The sequence below is a fragment of the Colius striatus genome, chromosome 8 (genome assembly GCF_028858725.1).
Source record: "Colius striatus isolate bColStr4 chromosome 8, bColStr4.1.hap1, whole genome shotgun sequence".
NCBI lineage: Eukaryota > Metazoa > Chordata > Aves > Coliiformes > Coliidae > Colius > Colius striatus.
This window is the reverse complement of record NC_084766.1, coordinates 37,986,111-38,008,497: the sequence shown is the minus strand read 5'-3', so window position 1 is coordinate 38,008,497 and position 22,387 is coordinate 37,986,111. Positions and strand designations below refer to the sequence as shown.

Genomic DNA, 22,387 nt, shown 5'->3' with positions numbered 1-22,387 from the left:
TCTCACACTGCTGCTTCACCTGCCACCATCTCTCAAGCTAGGGCTGTCTTAAGTAGTTATGTCTTTATCTCCAGTATAACTAGGCACTGTGCAGCATTCCCTGACAACAACCACCTGGGGCTTCACCAGTGACCACATGCAGATTATTACTCCTACAGAAGTGTAAAAAAAAAAGCTGAAAGTCTCAACTTTGCCTTTGTGAAGAGCCACCTAGTTTTAGCTTTAAACTTAAAAATCTCCACTATAGCAACCCCTGAATGAGCTCACCATAAACCCAGTAGTCATCCAAGATCACCATTGAGCTCCCAGACTCCCAGCAGCTGCCTTCAAGCCACCCTTCATCCCCCCATGGGGCACTTCCTCACCCCCCTGCTTCCACACCATGCACCACCCCCCCATTGCCAGCCTCAGCACCCCACTGGGATGCAGTTAATCACTGCAGCAGGGCTCTCACCTTTGGCCCTGAAAGGGAGCCCTGGGTACTACTCTGCACTCTTCACTATCCCCTAACACTTGACTACTGTGTCATTCAAAAACAGACTGACCCAGCTCCCCCTGGCTGAGGCGGGTCGGACTGCAGGGCTGCAGCTCCTGCAACACCCGTTCTGCCACGGAGCGGCAGCCTCTGCACACACAAACTTCCCTTTGCCCAGCTCACAACCAAACCTAAGCAAAGTCACAGCTGCACCACCGCAAAGCCCACCTACACGCTCAGGACACATTTTTAACTCATCAGCTGCGGGGATGTCCGTACAAACGCAGCAGTGCAAGCCCTAGGCAGAAATACGCTCCTGTCACCAGTGTGAAATGCACATGTGATGTCCCGTTTGCACCACTGAACTGCTGCATGCTGAGATTACTCACCTGCAGGGGCTTCCCCAGTGGGCCAGGGGCATTCTGAGCTCATTGCAAAGCCAATTTGCCCGTGGCTGCCAAAGTGCTTGTCTCCACAACGCCCACAGAGACACCACAGTACCGTTTTCCTGAGCAGGTTTGCAATGAATTCTGACAAAAGAGTAGTACTTAAAATCCCAAGTGGTGCCACAATTACCAAAGCTGGAGACCCTTGGTTGAGCGTGGTGGGACGTGAACAGTCACCGAATGCCAACAGCAGCACAAGAGTCTCACCTCAAGAATAATTTCCATACCAGTGTAAGAAGTATAGCACTAGAATATATGGAATCTAAACATACAAGTTGTCAGATAAACAACTGTTACTTCCTGGTGGTCTGTTGCTCTTCTATAAATACATTTAACCTCAGGTAGTTAAATATCACTGCAGTAAATTTTGAAGGAAAGCTACTGCAGAAGAAATAGCACTTTGTATTTAGTCTTGTTTTAATTACAGCTTCTAACCCCTAATTTTACCATAAGCATGTCACTTTTTGGTGTTTATTGTTTTCTAAATCAAATAGGTTATGATTACTGCTGACAATTGTCTAGATGCATCTGCAGTTCACTGTGGCAGATTAATTAAAGCTTGTTTTCATGAGAGGGACAAGATTATTTGTAGCGATTAAAACTGATTTTAAAGTTACAATAGATTCTATTTTATAGTAATTACTGAAATTATACCTAGAAAATTAACACCTGGATTGAGTTAAATATCAATCACTAAAAGCTCTGTAACACATATAAGTACCTTATTCTCTGCAGCCAACTTTTACTAGTTTGTTACCAGGTCCAGTAACAGTCTTGCTTCTGGTTCCAGTGTACTTAGATTCTATTCAGGATTCAAGCAAAGCAGCCCAAACTTGCTCCCAGAATCTTCTTAGCTGCTGCCTAAAACTTTTTATCATTTAATTCATCAGGCATCCCATTTCCAGGCACATTGTGAAGCGCACTTAGACAGTCCTGACCCTTCCCAACAAGGAAGCAACTCCTCAGAAGAGTTTCTGACATGAGCAGACACAGGTGTTTTTCTGCAAGCACAACCAACACACAAAGCAGTGAGGAAAAGGCTTTTGGCAACACCTCTCTGTTCAGAATGGGTTACTGAGGAGGCTCGGGCAGCACTTTTCTGCTCACCATTGCTTCATTTTCTGGCCCCTCTTCGGGTTCTAGACCTCCCTAAGAATATGGTGTCCTTGACCTCTTTGCTGTGTACAGCCAATGCACTCGCAGCTTAAAAAAGTATTTCACAGCCAGCAGTCAGCAGCAGCCGACCCTGCTGCCACATACAGCAGCCTACACCCTCCTGCACCTATTTGCAAGAGCGCCTGGGCTATAGCTGGTTTGGTGGCCAGCCTATTCATAGAATCACAGAATGATGGGGGTTGGAAGGGACCTCTAGAGACCATCCAGTCCAACCCCCCTACAGAAGCAGGGTCACCTAGATCAGGTCACATAGGAACATGTCCAGGTGGGTCTTGAAGACCTCCAAGGAAGGAGCCTCCACAACTCCTCTGGGCAGCCTGTGCCAGGGCTCCCTCACCTCACAGGGAAATAGTTTTTTCTTATGTTTAAGTGGAACTTTTTGTGTTCCAGCTTCATCCTGTTACTATCTACTACAGTAAAAAGGGATGTCCCAGCCTCCTGACACCCACCCTTTAGATATTATTAGAGTCCATTGTATTTCAGAACAATACAGGTATTCAAAAAACCATTAAAACCAAATTAAATCCTTTGAATCACAGAAGTGAAACATTCATATATTAACATGATGACTTAAATCAAAGTCTAGCCTGGAAGGCAAATCTGCCCATCTAACTGCAGGAGCACTGACAATACACCACCAGACAGGCCTAATCACTGTTTATTGGCTCATTTCCACTGCAATTTAAATATGTCCAAAAAGCTACCTTAAAATAGGTTGAACATCTGAAATTAACAATTACTGTACCTGCTTAGATAATGAAGATGCATAGTACACAGCTGAAACTCATTCATAACTTCCTAATGGTGCGCTGGGTTAAGGTTTCAACAGTATTTTTCTTGCTCGCTAGACATGAAAACGATTATTAATGGGAGCAGGAAATTATTATGCTCCATACCACAGAGGCAGACCCATTCATATTCTCCTAATGAGAACTAAGCCCTCCCAAAAGATGCCATGGAGCCCTATATATAAGGTACTGCAATGGATAGCAGTGCCACTAATCAATTCTTAAACATCTAGATACAACAAATACGCAGAAGGAGCGTAATAACAAACCCAGAGCTCCTCAGCAGTGTAATTTAATTGAATCTGAAGGTCTCGACATTTTCCTGTCTTCAGTGGAAACACATTCGCATATGTAGCACGCTCAAGTGAAACACACACAGTACATAAGCTGCCTTTATTTACTCCTGATGGGTTCCACAGGGCTAAGCTGCATACTGCTCCAACAGAACCTATACATGAATAATGGTTCAAAGTACTTCAGTTCCCGTTGATGTCCTTTCCCATTAATTTTCTCCCTTCAGAACAGGCAACAATTCACCACTTTCCTTCAACTCCTGTAAAGAAACACACAGAGCAGTTATTCTCTCTATACACTTTGTGATCATGCTAAAAAGACTTCTTCAGATACAGGCTGGGATAGGGAAACCTGTCCTCCAGCTGGTAAGAGATTGCAGCAGCTGCTCCACTAGAGGCCGCTCTCGGCCAAGACACTGAAGTTCAATGTGAGATTTGAATTCCAGTTTGTCTCTATTTAGTGAGAGAAGAAAGTACTTCAGTGATATTCCTTTCAGTGAAAAGATAACAATTATTTTAAAGGTGTATCAGCTGTACCAAGTAAATCTCTTGGGATATCTCCTTCTCAGTGTAATTCAAGATGTATTTTAGGCACACATGAATTTTACAACATCCCACAAATGAAGAAGTGATCACCAGTTAATAGATTTTTGTTACTACCACATATTAAAACAAGACAGTAAGAGGAGGAGCTTGCCTATATCATCCTGATGATTTAAATTAAAACAAGGCCATTAACTTGGAGAGTTAGGGAACACCAGGAAACAGTTTTAAAATAATGTGTTGTGGATTAGATACTCTTTTCCCACATCTCAAGAGAAACTGTCTCCATTTGTTGTTTCTTTTTAACATTATGCAGGCGTTTTAAAACACTGACAACATTCATCTACCCAAACAAGTTAGTGTGAACTGAATACAGTCCAACCATGCAAAGAGACAAATTACATTTAAATACCACTGAGAGAAGCATTTTGCAGTATCTCCACAATGCCCAAGACTATACTTACTCATCACTGAAATAACCCACACACTTGTTAAATAAATAAAATTAAAGTAATCTATATAATTTAAGTAATACCAGTACTTCTAGAACTAAATGAGATTTATTGATTGTCTCTTCCCTGGAGTTACAGCGTCTGAGGAATTGGCTATAAAACATTCAGACAAGAATGGGCTCCAGAGTATTTGGGGTTTAGAACAGTGTGCCTGCCCTGTTACAAAAATCAAAAACGAGAGTAAGAGATGCAGATCTATTTTTGTTGCTCCAGGGTCTGTTCAAACAACTACAATAAACCCTACTTTCTTCCAGGAATGAGAGACTGTTTGCTAGGAAAAAATGTCTCACCCACCTTATTTGAGAAAAGCAATGTCAGAAGTAAAACTAGGAAGAGAAACCAGTAAAAATGCACCCGGGGGTAAAAATGGTCTTTACTGTAACAGTAACTGACTGCTGTCAAGAAAATACATTTCACTGCTAAATCTTAGCATCTGAGAATGCTCGAGATTTAGAGCTCCCTTCAACTGCATGTTGAGCTAATAGAAGTCACAGCAAAGGCAACCAAGCCACCAAGTTTCAAGGTCTAGGACCACTACACAGCAATGTGTGCTATGGGCAGAAAACATTTCTACAGTTTTAAACAAACAGCCAATTTACATCTCAAACAAGATTCTCTCATCCCTACCTTGACAATGTCCAGCCCTCCAACAAGTTCCCCTTTCACATACAGCTGAGGGTACGTTGGCCAGTTCGAAAAGGTTTTTAATCCTTGCCGCACCTAAGAAGAGTAATTTTAAATGTAAACACCAACTTTGGTAAAGCAACAAGGAAATCCTCAAGGATGGAGAAGCTTAATTACCTCTTCATCTTCCAGGATGTCAAATGTCTCGTAATCAATGCTAGGGAAAAACAAAACAAAACAAAATCATCTCCTGTGGAGTTTTGCAATGCAAGACCCTAAAAAATTCAATGTGGACACATTTACAAGGGAGCTCCCACATCACTCAGAATTCACAGGAAAAACATCAGTGCCTTCTGCACCAAGCACTGCAATGTAGCAACTCCTTACAATGCACAGCTGCCAAGGAGCAATGATCCGAGTAACTGCTACTTATTTATGAGTTGTATATTGATATATACAGTTATCCATCACCTCACAAAGCCCATTCTAACATCTAGTAATCAAGACAACTGCTTAACCTCTAAGTAGCAGGACAAATGAAACAACAGTTTATTCAAAGGATGACGATTCTAATCTCTTTTGTTACAGAAGGAACTGCTTTGAAGAGGAAAACTGAGGCTAGGTAACATGAGAGATTCCAAGATTACGGAACGAGATCAAGAGGGACCTCTCTAAGAGGAGTTCCTTATCAGAGTGGAAGGATTTCTTTCATGTCAACAATCACAGCAAATAAAGGAAAAAAAAGTCACTGTTGCAATAAGCTCCTGAACCCAAGGAGACAATCACTATGTAGCAGTACTAAAGCAGCTCAAGATCTGACACATCACGTCTGACTTGGTATCAAATGAGTGTAGTAGCAATTTACACTATGGGCTTTCACATACAGGTCTTTTTCAAAACTCATAAACAAAGAAAATCACATTTGGGGAAGGCTTCCATGAATATTTACCAAACTCCTTACTCATAACATTTAGTTTTTAAAATAGAACTGGCTTCCTAAAATCAATAAAAAGGCCACTTACATACCCAGTACCATTGAGGATTTCTATAATTTGCTTGCTGAATCCACATTTTGCCACCTAGAACACAAAACATACATGTGTTAAATATACCTCTGCTGTATTTAATCCACAAAACTCCATGTGTTTAAGCTGCACTGAAGCTATTGCCTATTTATTGCTAGGGATGACCTTACCAATGAGCAATACTGCTAGTCCTTTATCATCTTTGAGTTTTAAACAGTGCTCAATGTCTCTCTGCTGAAATAAATGAAGACACTGAGAACATGAAACACTTTCCTCAGTTGTGGTATGAGATGATACAAGGCAAGTCTTTTTCCAGGTTAGACAGGTAAGATGGGTATAAATGCCTTATGTGTATTTGTAAAATAGATATGCTTTATTTTGAGACGCACATCACCCTTTATTTACCATTCTGGAGAGAGCAGTGACCTGTGATGAACTGATAAATCAGTTGCACATACAGAAGCTCCCAACTGAAATTAGTAATTGCAAGTACCTACTGCAAACTCTTCCTACTGATGGCATAAGGACACAGGACACTCATCCTTCTCTAGACACTGAATTTTTGATCCAGGCTATCCCTTCTTATTGGTGATTTCACTCCCCCGGTAGTTCAAGCCAAACTGAAACATGTTAAGCAACCCCCACAAACTCTTGCTTTCTGCAGGCATGACAGGTTTTTAAGGAAACAGAATGCATCTGTTTAGAAGGCCTAAGCCCAACTAGCTCATCCCCAGTGTGTCAGTGAGCAAGCACAACCCACAGGGTTCCTTCCCATGGCTAATAGGAAGGCTCAGGTAACAAAGGAGAAAACAAAATGGAAAGAAAGTTGCATAAAGGAGCTCAGTCTCTGACCTCTGTATCCCCTTAAAAATATCACATAAGCTACTTATAACCTGCAAGCACAAGCTGCAATTATTGTTTAGGGTACGACTCCAATGAAACATACAAGTTAAGTGCCACTCAAGTTAATTTTGACAGGAAGAATTGCAGTGTCTTGTTGTTCAAATGGGAATAATTTATCCTCTGGCTGCTTTGTTTGAGCATGTAACCCAAAGCAACAGACTGACCTTTTGGTTTACAGCCATTTGTTATTATTTTAATCCTAACTGTTAGCAGTTGTCTGTCTCAGTCACTGTATTTCAGTGAGCAAGATAATTAAGGGCAGTTTAATGAGAGCAGGCACAGACCATCCCATGCATGTGAGTGGATCACTTATAGTATGTGGCATTGTACTTTAGTCCTAAAAACATAGAGCAGTTTTGGGTTGTTTTTTTTTTAAATGTAGTTGTAAAGGCGCACAAAAGTCAGAGAAATGAAAAAGGATAAGGCATCCAGCCCAATTAGGTCAGAGGGAAACTTCAAGAAACATGCACCTAGAGATAAAGTTGTGAGCAATGCTCAAAGTGTATGCCTCAAGTAGGATAGCCATCAGGGGCAAGTGCTCAGAACATCAGAAGGAAATCCATTATCTGCAGAGACAATCAATAACTAAGACCAAAAGGACATATACAGTTCTTCCATTCATTCCTGAACTGTGGATCAATTGACAGACATTGCTGCAGGGCATCAAACCCCTGATTTTACTGTAACATAGCTACCAGAACTGTAGCAACATATATTCATCAGGGAAAATGGGGACTGCTCTTCTCTGGCTTATGGAAACACCAAATCAAAAAGACAAACTTCCCAGCACCACTACTTTTCATGAATGAAAAAGGTAATTGTGACTGTTTAAAAACACGTTTAAATAACACATTCTGCAATACAATCTTACCTGTTTGCTTCCCTTCATAAAAAGCATCACAGGAGCTTTGTTTATCAGGATTTTAAGCCTACAGAAGGCCCAAAAGAGACATAAAACAGCTCAGTTATTATCCCAAGCTTTGTTTTGATAGGAAAAACAAAACGCAAAAGTGAAAAGACAGCATCTTATAGCTTTACCAAACACATTACTGTAAGCAATTCTTTTCATTTAAGTTGCTTACTATAAACTAGTGAATGAAGCTGAACCATTCTGTAACTTTTAGAGCAACAATTTACATTTCTAGATTGACCTACAAACACCAAGCAGCAATAAGCTTAAGGAGTAATACAACTTTAGGATATTTTAAATACAATGTCTAGTGACATATTTTTTTCCCATACTGAATATTACACTTGGCATCTCTCATTCTCCACATGACAATGCCTTTTGCAGAGTAAGTGGCATACCTATTGTCCGTCGGTTCTAAGATGGATGGGCTTGCAGACTAACCACCTTATGGAGTAAGGACTAATCACTCCTGAAATTCCACAACAGGTCTGGTTTGACCCTTTGTACTATTTGCTTCTGTTCTGCCCACACAACCCTCAGACACTCTTTTTAGGAAAAGTTTTCTGTGACAGCTGATGGAGGAAGTTGGCAAAGACTCCTGTCCAACAGTTTCTGCCTAAGGGCAAACCACCCTGGATAAAATGCCCAACAGCTGATCATTTCCTGTAAAAGGAAACCACTTTGCACCACTCATGCTAATCCACGGTCCTTGCAAAACAAAGCTAAACAAAGTTTTATTGTTAACCTATGGCCTTTGACCATGTAACCTCAAAACTTCTTTCCAACCAAGTTGTCTCTTTGTCAAAAAGCAAGAGCAAAACTTACAGCCACAGCAAGGGTGAGCTACGGTAAGCTGAGCTGGCTCCTCAGCTGCCAGGTCTGGTTTGTGAAACCAAGTCAATATTCAAGGGTATTTTTGATGCAAAGATGATGAGAAGAGAGTAAAGGACCTGCTACTGATACTCCTTCGTTTTATTATTTTAACATGTTTGAATAGCTACACATAGGGTTTTTCTTATGAGTGACTGATCTTTACCTACAATTTAATCACAAACTGCAAAACGTAGTGATTGTTCTCTGTGGCCTTGGTGAAGCAGTTTACAGGTTACTCTAGTAGAGTAACAGAAGCCTCAGAACAAATTAAAATGGAATGAATAAACATGCAGCTGTAAAAGTCAGTATACTGAATCACTATATCAAAATGGCTTGCATTAAATTATTCATTCATTATGCTGAGAAGGCAAAAGAACCAGAACCAGTCACATCTAGAGCACTATAAAACTTGCTCTTACCATCCTCAGACAACAGGAGGGAATCTATGCAAACACATTTGCCTTCAAGGTACATGCTACCTTCTTGTAAACCAGGCCTCCTCTGCACATCTTAATGGCACTATTCACATAAAAACTAGGAAAAAAGCCACATCTACTAGCAACTTCTCAAACAGAATGGCTTGTCAGATATCTAGAGCTTGACTGCCTGAGGCAGGTCAGAATTTCAAACAAGAGCAGATCTTCCAATGTGAAGGTCAAAGGAGGACAAATTGGTTTCTAGATATTACATCTGATTCAGGATGCAACACACTTCCCACTGTTGCAGCATATATTTATGTTGCCAAGGTGAGAGAAAACAGTAACAGAAGGACAAGAGGAATCAAGAAAAAGGAGGAGCCAAGTCTACGTATTTTCTCCACTGACATGATAGTTATGATGTATGTGACAAATGAAGCTAACCAAAGCTACTAATGTTTAAAACATTCCTTCCTCTGTTTCTTAAAAGGGAGACAAGAAAGAATCTATATACTTCTGCTATAACTAGAAGTTAAACTACAAATACAACTGAAGCCTATTTTAACACTAGCTTTTTATATAAAGTAATGCTTACTGAACAGAAAATGCAACATTAAACAACTGCAGGAGGTTTGTAAGTGAAAAAAATCGACACACTTCTGATAAAGGACACGAATTTATACAGGTTCCCCCTAGATAAACTAACATACAGGAAACTTCAAAAATAAACTGAACCCATCACACCTGTCCTCCAGCTTCTGTGCCTTCGGACAGACTGTGTCCAGTTCTCCAGACGCCTCGAGCTCCTGTGGAGATTGGTGAGAAGAAAACACAGATGTAAAAAGCAAGAAAAACATGCTTCTGACAACTATGAAGATTAACAATTTCTCAGTCTCTAACCTTGATAATATCAAGTCCACCTATAAGCTCTCCAGCTACATACAGCTGTGGATAGGTTGGCCAATTGGAATATGTTTTCAGTCCCTGACGAACTTCTTCATCAGAAAAAATATCAAAACTGCTAAACGAAATAGCGTGCTTGTTCAGTATCTCCACCATTTGTTTGCTGAAACCTGCAAACACAAAAAGAGGAATTAGCTATAAACAAACTATTTCCATGTCTGTACTAAACTTTATTAACTTAAAAAATGCAATTCTTCCAGAGAGTAAGTTCAAAGCAGCTCTAGTGTGTTATTTTTTGTCCTACCAGGACCCTCAAATGTCATCAAGGGTCAAAAAAAATACGTTACTGAGATCACAAAACCACAGTATATGGACAGCTTGGTGAGCCTGGTGCTTCTCTATTCAGAGAGCCACCCAGTAAGTAACATTCCTATAAACCCCTCTGTTATTCCAATTTGCAGTTGAGTAAAATGGAAGTGTTACTTTCAAACAACTCTCTTTCTACGCTATTTTAAATTCACCAAGTAAAACATTAAAATTGATCTTTTTTAAAAGAAGATAAAAGTGTTTAAATCATTAGTCTCTGTAGAAACTCTTCAAAATCACTTCAAAAACCAAGACACAGACAGACAACATTACCCACCCCTAGGCTCTACCCTTTATGTCAACAAGTCCATTCTTGATGATGCAACCTGAAAGAAAAACTTAGACTGACGTTCAAAGTCACCTCCATCAACTAAGGCTTCCACTAACAGATGCACAGACCTTCCTCCAGAGGAGACATCAACCTACAGGATGTTTCACAGTGTGTTGCAGGTATTTACTCCGTGAGAAAACAGATGAGCTCTGCTGTACTCTACCACACAAGGAAGCCAACTACTTGATCTTTAGGACTGATGATCAGACCTTGACTCACAGCTTCACTGGTCCTCCACAACCTATTTTCTCTGCTATGAAAGCTATGCCAATGAAAAAAAGAAATGCCAAGTATGTTGGAACACAGTGGAAGAATTTGGAATTCTGCTTCATTTCTAAAACATGGTCCTTATCCTAAAGTATTTCAACACCTGTCACTGCCGCTTGCATGCACATCCTTAAGTAGACACCTCCTAGAGAACACTATCGTATGGTTTGTAACACAGATCCACAAGAATTTGTCCATAAATCCGTGTGATAATAATCTTTTAAATCTTTGCAAACTCATTCTGGTTTGGATTCAAATGCCCTTTCAATCCTGCCAATTCCCTCAAAGAATTCCAACAAATGCTGTGCAGACAAATGAAAACCTCTACACAAATATTAAAAAAGAGAGACGATGCTTAAAGGCTTTAATAAAGGAATAAAAAAATAAAGCAGCTTTAAATGGGAAAAAGAATCAAAGTGCCATAGAAGAATAACCTTTGATTTCAGCTCGCAAGACCACCTACTAGTTTTTGAAATATGGATTTTTACTGCAGCTCTCTGCAGTTTTCATGATCTGCAATTTATTGAGATATGAAGTAACAGTATTTATATGTATGGCATCTAAGTTGCTTTTCTTTCTACAGCTGAAGTGTTAAGTTCATGTACAGCCTGAAGTAAAACATAGATTCAGAAATTTTTCATACATCTGGGAGTTCATTAGTAAACAGCTAAAGGCTGATTGCTGATGGTTATTCCATCACCAATATATTAACTCACTTCTACTGTAAGGAACTGGAGGGGAAAAAAAAAGCTTTATTTTAGCTGTAGGCAATTACATGCAAACTAGAAAGATTGATTGGTTGTGTTTCATTTTGAAGGGCTATGGTAGTAGTCTGCAAGTGTTATGCTTAGGGATAAAGTGCCAGAACAGCTTTACTTTCATAACAAAAGATTTGGGTTGAATTTCTGAAGGAATGCCATACATGCAATACAAGGAATAATTAAACTGCTAGCAAAATGCTTTAAGCTGTTATCTGGATGATCACAAATGCCACTCCAGATTCTACACCAATAAAAGCACCCTACGAAAGTTACAGTATTGACAAGGCAAATAAACAAATATCACCACAGTTCAAATTAAGCTGCTGAAATAACACAACATATGTAGCAATCACATACAATTGCCAGTAAACACTAAACCAAGGAGACAAATCTGACTTTACACTCTGCTTAGCTGGCTCTTCCAATACAGAAATCATGAACTACAAGATGATCCCAAAATACATTGTTGGAGAAGGTTCCCTCTACTTGACAGCTGCACCAAAGACTCCAGTGCAAGTCTATTAGTTGTATCAAAACAGACAATTCAAAAGTATCTTCACCTTTAAACAAGCATGGCTCCTTTTATTTAATTCTATTTTTATTACTCCTGTTCAGACAGATCCACAACATCTCTGACAACACGTTAAATCACCTCCACCTTGAAAGAGACTTTATTCTAGGAAGTTCAGTGAAGACAGCTTACTGGCATTTCCCAACCACTGCCACAAGCTCTCCCAGCCTAAAACAGGCATGGTATTTAACTGCAGAATTCAGAACTGTAAGTTCAAATGATTACATTTCACTATTTCCAATGTTAATAAATACTTCTATTTATGTAAGTACCTCCCCTATGCACTTCTCATGGGGTACCAGGGATCAACTGTAAGAACTGAAAGCTTGAAGAAATATCTACTTTATCATATTAAGACATGCAAATACATCTGTTACACTCTTAAATTGCTTTCCATATTGAGTTTATTATAAAGTATTTAACTACTCTTAACCTCGACGCTTTCATTTTGGTTTGTGGAGTTTTTTTTAATAACCTCACAATTCTCTCCTATCAAAAATTCAAACACATAAGAAACAGCAATGGGTCTTTTCTCCACAGTTTTAAAATCTGCCCATCCTTGTGCTCCTTTAGAAAGCCAGCTCTCCACTGAATGCCCACAAACACCCAAAGAAGCCAAGTGGTGTGTAAGGGCAGTCCAAGCACACAGCAGTACCAGGGAGACCAGCCCCTGCCTGCCCTGCCCCTGGGAGCTCATCACATGCATTGCAAAACCAGGTGCTTCTCTCACAGCTTGCCACCCACCTCCTGAACAACCCACAGCGGGTTCACTGACAGGAGTGCCACAGCAGCACCCAACATCACAAAACGTAGGGCACGCAGAACTGAACAACCTAAGCTGTAGATACTCCAAATGTATTTACAAATTAGTACCTCAGAGCAGTGCTCTTCTACACACAGGTATTACAAGATCTAGCAGTGGATGCACTTCAGTAGTCTATCCCAGAACAAGGCAAAATTCCCTTTCCTACAAAAGTTATATATCATTCCTATGATGATATGTAGCTTTCACACACCTATAACCATGATACAAATACAGAATTATCTATACCTAAATAGATGGCACTTCATCAGCTCATCACAGGACCAAATGCCTATGCACAAACTGGAAGAATCCCAAGCTAATACACAACAGCAGAATGAATGCGAAAGTTACGAAGTCTGGTTATTTATGAAACTAATGCTACCGACATGATTCTGGGACCCATTAGTGCATTGAAATGAAACAGTAGCCATGAAACCAGAAAGGGAAAAAGAAAGAGAAGAAATAGTGTGGCTAGATAGACACACAGAAGTGCAGTACAGCATGAGAAGCCTCAGTACATACAGGATCTTGCACTTCCCCTCGTATTTCTAGCACTTTTTTACAGTAATATCTGAAAAAGCAGACTGTAAAATGGCCAAATGAAACAAGAGGTCAAACCAAGCACTGGTGGACTCCTCACCTGACACAAGCAGCACTGCTTTGTCCCTAGGCTGCACCTCCTGGGCCCTTACCCGAAGGATTTCAAAAAGAACAGTTCCACAAGTCCTCATTTACCTCCTCAAAGTACTTTAAACATATGTAGTTCACATGCATCTCTGCCATGATATAGAAACATCTTTCAAGCCTGTCCATGCTACTGTAACTCATGCACAGATTGACAAAACACACATTTTCATTATTTGTTTTCAGACAAATAAGTGAGGTTTTGTATGACCCTGTAACTTTTTGAGCACCTGTCATCTCTTCATTGGTTCTGTCAACATATGGCACAGGCCTTTCCTTGAAGCTTGACTGTAAAGAGCTACCTATAGCTAATTTGTTTCTTATTCTCCTGTTCTGCTTTACAATTTCTTCATCTCTTTGGTCCAGCAACATAGCTGTGATCTGCCTCACGGGATACATTTGCTTAGCAAAGGAACCAACGCAACTTCTTGAGCCTGTGTGAGGTAGCTTCATGGTACTTGAAAAACTTTGTCTTTTAACATTTGTTCATGTGCTTTCCATATAGATCAACACTTCAAGTTATTTGTGAATCAAGCACTCTAAACAGTCAGCAAGAGAACCTGGTTTAAGAAAAGACATTTCCACTGCAGCAGAAACACGTGCTACTGACTTGGCAATTTTACCAGCCAGGACAGTTTTATTTTCATTTTCCCAATGGCAACAGTAATCCTTGATGTTAGCCAAGTCTTTGATATTCTGAAATATCATAACAAACATTCTCTTCAGACTATTTTACCCTCACAACATGCATAATTTGATGACCAAAACGTGTCACAAAAACAGGGAGCTACCTCTGGAAAAGTGTCTTACTGTGTTTAAAAGTCCCTAATCTCTGTGATTCCATTGCCAAAATTTTACTTAATTCTCAGCAACATGAAAATACTTTCCTTAGTGCCTCTAAGCATACAAGACACTCTTGGGATAGATCTCCTCAAAACTAAGTGTGACACGTAACACAAAGGAAGCAAACGCCAACTTCAGAAACTCCTTACCGCAGCGAGGCTCCTTGGGAGAGCCTTTCATAAACAGCATGCAAGGGGCAGCGTTGATGAGCTTCTTCAGACGCACGTTGAGGTCTTCTTTCGCACCCTCACTGGAGACAGCGGAAACGGAACTGCTGGATGCGTGGCGCTGCACTTTTTTGGTCAGCTCTGGGGCATGTGCTCCATCTAATCTGTCAACTTTCTGAGAGTTCTAAGAAAACCAAAACATAGGACAAGGTTAAAGGATTAAATTCAGAGTTTGTACTGTAATAAAATAGTAAAACTACCATATAAAGTATAGATTTTCGGATGCAGGGTGGATTAGTGTATTGATCTGTTGCCAGCCTTCAATTCCGAGACTCACAGCACTCTGCTGGCTGGCTACTGTTGATGCTGGCACGTTTGCTATGGCAAGAGTTTATTAAAGAAAATATTTTAAGTTTTATCCTCACAGGCAAAGGTGACCTGAACAGACTTGTCATTTCTACCAAAAGATTATTAACTTGGGTTTTGGTATGCGTCAGAATTGTAGCCAGACAATGAAACTTTACTCCAAGAAATCTGACGCAGCACAAGGTATGAAAACTAAAATATAAACTAAGAAACTCAAAGTAATAATACGTAGTATTTCAGACTTTCCTTAAAGTGGAAGAATCATTTCTATCTGTTTTAGGTTCCACTGAATAGACTTTAATTAGATACACAAGTGTTTCTTCACTGGGAAAGTTCTTAAGGCTCCGCTCTTCTCACAGTAGTATTACAAAAGTATACATATTAAGAGTCCACATGGAATCCACTGGCTCTTAAACCCATTTTCTTTTACCTTAAAGAACAAGAACGTTGGAACAGAACTAATTCCGTATTTTTCAGATACTTCAGGCACAGCTTCAGCTTCCAGCTAAAAAACCAAAATACAAAAAAAAAGAGAGAGAGATTATTTTCATAATCTTCTTTAAAGTTTGACTGTGGATGGCAATCCTGTCTAGAATGTTCTTCTAGGCATTTGATGCATTTAAAAAGGATCTGATGCAGAAGTTTGTGACACATTTGCATTTAAATGAGACTCAGTGGGTTGGCGTGTCATCCACTGAGCCTACACAGTGTCAAAACAGGTTCAGAGGTTTTTATTTTGTTGCACATTTCAAAAGATGCCTGGAGGCTGAGAATAAAATTTTTGGTGCACTACTGACCTAGTAAATTTTCAATCATATGCAGCTACTACTATATTGAAATCCATAAATCATTGACCCCAGTTATGTCATGATTACAGTGCTTATTTTCTGCCCACAGCAATTCTTGCTGTTTGCTCTATTGACTAATTTCAAGGGGCAGTACATCATGACTGACATTTGCAGCCTTCTGCAAATTATGAAGAAAAAAGGAGTGTTTCTTCAATAAGCTATTGATGTCTACTCAATTTCACTTTTAACTCCTGCGAGGCTAAAGAGGATGGAGTGGCAATCTTACTATTTCTAATTTTATTAAACATTCAAATGCATACCTTGAAATTACATGTGATCATCAGCCAGAACACATATCTTAAGTCAAATTTGCAATTTTCTGTGCACACACTAAAAGCATTCACTAAAAGTGACAGAAATTCTAATACAAGGTTGTTCACGACGGGAGTTCTGTAAGAACTGCAGTTAGTGGGTAAAAAAGTGCTAATAGATCTAAATGCTTCAAACAGAAACATGCAATCCAGCACACAGGCGAAAAGGCCTGTCCCATCCTCCTTAAGCATTCTAGAAAATGCTGTGATTGCACTCATTGGTAACTGAAAGCAGTGAACCTCTGAATATTTTAGTACTATAGCACGTTTTGATTAGCTCCAGCTATATGGGTTCTTCATGAACTCACTAAACACAGAAGCAGTCCAGCAGAGCAAGTCAGAAGCGACAGTTTGAGCTTCACCTGTATTTCTGTAAATCTATGCTCCGACGGGACCAATGGAGAAACCAAAGCTATACCTTCAAAACTGTAAATAGACTACAATTACTTATTCCCTTTGAAGTGGGAAATGATTCAATGACTTCTACCCATTACATTAATTTTCTTTTCCAGTAAAACTTATTTTACTTGGCTACTTACATTCCACCCTGGTGAGGTTCACACATACAGAACAGATTCATTTCATATTTCAGTAACTTGCTCTTATTGGCACAACTTTCCAAAACATTGTTTCTAACTGTTTCTGGATATAATTTGCACAGTGGAACACTAGTCTTGCTCAGCCATCTGTAGCCATCTGATGACTTTACAGGTTCTTGCCAATTAAAAGGCAGACTGACTATTCTGGAAAACAGACCAAAATCCCACAAAGACCTTTTGAAATCAAATATATTCCCCATGAAGAGCCCCTCCCCAAAAAACATCAAAAATTCACACAAGCCTTTCAGTAGCTCATTTTCTCTAAACAAGTATACCAGTAATATTGAGGAGCAGGAGCTGCCACTGTCTTGGTTTTACAACATTTACCGATGAATAAAAGGGTTATAAAATAATACATGGATATGAATAAGAAAAAGGCAAGTGAGAGTTTTGAAACTTTCTTAGGCCTACTAAAACCTACAGCAACTCTATATAAATTTAAGCACCTTGAATTTTCAAAACATTGAAAATTAGTCTTTTGAAGCTCTAAGTAATAAAACACTACCATTAAAATAGTTCTGTCCTTCTGTTTTACAGAAGGAAATACCAAGTGAGAGGAATCATTAAAAAAATCCACAAAACCTAAAGGCTGTAAGAAATCAAACTAAAATACTCACACACAGCTGGCTGCTCCATTACTCCCTGCCCTCATAATCACACAAGTGTCTCATTAACAAGAGCAAGTTGTTTTAAAACTAACAGCATGCTGATGATGTGTGTTCATTTCTTCCTCCACATTGGCTCTTCTACCAGGATGTGCAGTCAATTTCGCAAAAATATAGCCTCTCATTTCTCTTGATATCATCCAGCACTGTATGACTGTCATCTTAAGAGTGACAATATTGCCTAGACTTAAATTTACCTTCCTTGAAACTTCAAAGAGATTACTGTTCATCTTTATTAGCAGACAGAAAATCTCCATGCATTCTGAGATCTGGTTACCTAAACCAATAACATCATGGGAATAAATGAAAACTCCAGCAAACCTGAAAAGAACAGTGTTGCCAAATTAATCTCAAATCCAGGGATAAAAATGAAGCTTCAAAAATATGGCTAGCTCCAACTGAAAGACTGGGACCTTGCAGTCACAGAGAAATTTAAAATCTTATTTGTTAGCAAGAATGGTTGGGAGGGAAAAAACCTTAATTGTATCTTAGTAGATTGTTTTTTTCTTTCTTTCCGCCCCCCCCCCTCCCCTTTAAATAGCAAAATAAAACTAAGTTTGCAATACCAAGTTTGGAGAGATGAACCCGGAACTTTCACTCCACAAACTTCTGATGCATCTCATGCTTATGTCCAACTCACATCTTTAAATGTGAAGCCATAAAGGAACTTCAAAACCACTTCATTCATGTTTTGTAATAATGTCTCTCCTCTGTTTAAAAGCAGCTCAACTGCCTGACTTACCTTCACAAACGTAACCTGCATGTGTTCCTTTGCTAGTGCTGCCATAACCTCATTCATCTGAGCACACTGAGGAGCCCATGGTGCCCAGAAGTGGACAACTACAAGGGACCTATAAAAATAAGTAGGAACAATATTTATTTTTCAAAAAGAATCATGCACATTTAGAAGTTTGATATGCCATGCCAAAAAATGCAACTCACACACAAAAACCCAACCACTCACTGAGTCTTCCTGAGGAAAAAAAAGAAAATCAAACCAGTGAAACATTTTCTACACCTTGCCTAGAGGAGGATTTTAACATGTTTTCAGAAAATGCTCCAAAACCCAGCCAGCACTGTTAAGGTAATGCAATAAAAAGGAAAACGTTATCCTGTATTTTCATGGTAACAGATCATTCCATATGAGTGGCAGAACAACAAGCAGAAACACTGAATATCGAGTCATACACCACAGGATGCAGAGTTTCACGCTGTCAGCTTTGCCCTTGAGTATCCCACCTCTCTTCCCAAGCAAGCCGTCCCTCTTCAGAAGCTCTGGGTGCTCCAAAGCCTAGTAGCTTCACACCAGAGACTGCACCATTGCTCTTCTCTCAGTGCCACTGCTGCCTCTTTACTACTCATCCAGGAAACAAGGTAGTAAGTTCAAATCTATTGGGACTTTTCTAAAAATACAGTATTCTTATGCTTTTACTACTTTTATTAGTCTCAACTACTTAATCCTCTTCCAGCTTCTATATAGTTTCCTCAAGTGCTTGGTATTGATTACACATAGCATTTAAAGATGAGAAGTCACACAAACAGAACACATCAAACTGGGTACCATGAGGCAGTTCTCATGAGCTTAAACAAACACACTTTGATGACAACAGTGATATTTGCATCTAATTTTCTATTCCATTTTCCAGGTTTGCTGAAGTCAAACCCACTAGACCATAACAGAAAAAGAATAAAAGATATAATAACATACTAGTTATAATCTACTTAGAAAGAGATTCAGAAACCAAGTCAACCATGCCACAGAAGCCATTTGCTGTCTTTTACAATTAAATAAAGGAAGTTCATTATCAATTCTGGTAGCCATGTGGGCAGCAGGACGTTCACACTGGAACAGTTAACAGCTGTGTTATCTGACCACACTCCGAATATGGCACTAAACTCATTGCTTATGAAGAGGCTTTGGTACAGACTTCTTGAGAAACTTGAGACCACATCTCACCACTGAGACTACAACTCGAACTGCAAAACTCTGTTTTGGTCTGTAATCTTCCATGGCAGTGCTCTTTGTGAGGCCCAGCTACAGAGCAGAGGCAGACTACAGCACAGGCAGCTGGTGCAGGAGCTTTATCTGCCCCCACAGCAGACACGGCTCCCAATCATCACTCCAGCTGCCAGCTCACACAGACTCATTTTAGTTAAGACTTTAGTTAAGATCTACTCAGATGTACTACCACTTTAACGATTACAGAGAATGAAATTATCAAGTTGCCACAATGCCTTACATTTAACAAAGTAATTTTTACATCTATTAGACTACAAGCAGGCCAAGAGAATACTTGTACTGGCTTAAAACAGTGGAAGAAAGGAGAACAGAGCACAGAAGTGGACAGTAGCTACACATCAGACCAAAGCACCAATAAATGACTTGATGCTCTCTCCCTCCCGTCACCTCCCATCAGGGCCGCAATGCATACCCTTCCCCAAAGCCAACAAGCATTTCACAAATGTTCGGTTTAATTCAGTATGCATAGCAGGACACATCACATGCACATTAGCTCAGGACACGTAGAGGAGGAATAATCACATGGTTATTTAATCCTCATTCCATCAGACTCTATTCATTCCTTAAGAACACACAGCTGCAATGCAGCTTATTTTACCTTCATGAAGAACATACTTTAAATTAACTTGTACCAACAGCTTTGGGATTTGGGGTTTTTTTGACAAATCCATTCACAGAACAAGTCTAATTTTGCAGTTAGTCTGCCCTCTTGGTATATGAGCACTTTAAATTAAACTTGCAAAGTAGCAAGAGTAATTTAAATCATTAAGAAGAGTTAGCAAAACGAAGCATTATGAGTTTAAACAAGGCATTTCTTACATTCACCAAGACACTCCTACAAACTCTGCTATTACTTACAAAAGATGATTGTAACAAAAAACCTATGATAAGTCTCAAACTTTCTCCTCCTGTATTATTATTAAAACTGAAAGTCATGGAGCAAGTTTTGAAGAATCTAGTTTCTTCTCCCCATAATCAAAACTTCTCTGTTTCCTTACATTGTCTTAAGGAATGTGATGCTGGTAGTTTCATCATTCCTTTTTTTTAACACTATTCCTTTAATCAGTTTTCTCCCCTCATCCATTTAAAAGTCACTTGCTAATGCAGCAGTTAAAAGACATGGAAATGTTTATGACCCAACACCTTTCTTTTAAGTGTGTTACAAGTCCTAGTTAAATACATACTCAATGGATTAAGACTACAGTAACAGTTGCTACACCTTAGATTCAACAATACAGACAAGCAAAGCTCATAACCAAACCTGTCTTTCTCCAGTAAGGCACTTGAGCAGCTGTTCATCTTTAATTCCAGCAGTAAATTCTTTCCTACCACAGTAAATGACATGTGCATTTTTCCCCCAAAAACCTCAGTGCTCAAGACTTCCAATGCTACATCAAGAGCGGCTAACCAGTGGCTACAAAGCATCAGTGGTCCATGATGAGAGATGCCAACAGAAAGAGAGCCCCATTGTTCATCATTAGAGCAATTAATGAGAAACCAACCCTGTTCCACAAGAGATGAACAACATAGTTTTCCAACGGATCATCTAGTGCTGCTGTTTTCATTGAAAACGTTGTATGGTAATTGTTTGTTGACACCTCGGTGCTCAGTTAAAAAGAACAATCCTTAGTTTGCAGCAAGGTTGCGTCTCGTGTAGCTTTCCTGCCGATGTGGCCCTTCAGGCTCCTCGACCCCCTCAGAAGGTTTTGCCACCGCAGCAGCCCTGCCTACCCGGGAGCCTGAGAGCTCACAGCTGCCCTGAGAAAATGGGCGCTTCTCAAGAAAGAAACCTAAAATCCTTTTCCAACCTACGTAGAGGTTTACTTCCCTGTAAGGGTTTCACGCCGCTCCGAGGCAGTACCTGCCCTGCCTTCTTCAGTCTTTTACACGAAACTCGGGCCAAACGCAACGAGCCACGTTCTGGTATAGAACGGGTCAGATCCATGAGCGTCTTTTTCCCACGGGGCCTGCCGCTTCGAGACCTTCCACAACTACTCACCGGGATGCCCACGCTCTCTCGGGATACGATGCAGCAGAGAAGCGGCGAGGTCAGACTACCCCAGCCAGGCCACCCCCGGCACGGCCCGCGCTGCCTCAGCCCCCTCAGCGAGCCCGGCACGGCCCGCGCTGCCTCAGCCCCCTCAGCGAGCCCGGCACGGCACGGCCCGCGCTGCCTCAGCCCCCTCAGCGAGCCCGGCACGGCACGGCCCGCGCTGCCTCATCCCCCTCAGCGAGCCCGGCACGGCCCGCGCTGCCTCAGCCCCCTCAGCGAGCCCGGCACGGCCCGCGCTGCCTCAGCCCCCTCAGCGAGCCCGGCACGGCCCGCGCTGCCTCAGCCCCCTCAGCGAGCCCGGCACGGCCCGCGCTGCCTCAGCCCCCTCAGCGAGCCCGGCACGGCCCGCGCTGCCTCATCCCCCTCAGCGAGCCCGGCACGGCCCGCGCTGCCTCATCCCCCTCAGCGAGCCCGGCACGGCCCGCGCTGCCTCATCCCCCTCAGCGAGCCCGGCACGGCACGGCCCGCGCTGCCTCAGCCCCCTCAGCGAGCCCGGCACGGCCCGCGCTGCCTCAGCCCCCTCAGCGAGCCCGGCGGGACGCAGCCCATCCCTCCCAGCCCCACCTCACCTGTCCTTCTGCTGCAGCAGCTGCTGGAAGTGCTCGGCGGAGCCGGCCGCCGCTACCTCCCCCGCCGCCATGGCCGCGCCGCCGCCGCAGGAAGGGGCAGAAGTAGAGGAGGCGCCGGGTCACGGGGCGGTGCCGGGTCACGGGGCGGTGCCGGGTCACGGGGCGGTGCCGGGTCACGGGGCGGTGCCGGCTCACGGGGCGGTGCCGGCTCACGGGGCGGTGCCGGGTCACGGCGAGGTGCCGGGTCACGGGGCGGTGCCGCGCAGGCGCCACA

At 41.3% G+C, this 22,387-nt stretch overlaps 1 protein-coding gene across 1 annotated transcript; it reads right to left on the bottom strand.

The window, feature by feature from the left end:
- Positions 1–3,263: 3,263 nt before the first annotated feature.
- Positions 3,264–22,335, bottom strand: GLRX3 (glutaredoxin 3). Its single transcript, XM_062001663.1, has 11 exons — positions 22,114–22,335; positions 18,214–18,322; positions 15,479–15,553; positions 14,665–14,866; positions 9,885–10,057; positions 9,729–9,790; positions 7,657–7,714; positions 5,884–5,936; positions 5,035–5,074; positions 4,861–4,953; positions 3,264–3,438 (listed from the first exon to the last, which is right to left on the bottom strand). Exons 1-11 carry the CDS (start codon positions 22,182–22,184, stop codon positions 3,388–3,390), a joined length of 987 nt encoding a protein of 328 aa, XP_061857647.1. The 5' UTR covers positions 22,185–22,335; the 3' UTR covers positions 3,264–3,387.
- Positions 22,336–22,387: the final 52 nt, after the last annotated feature.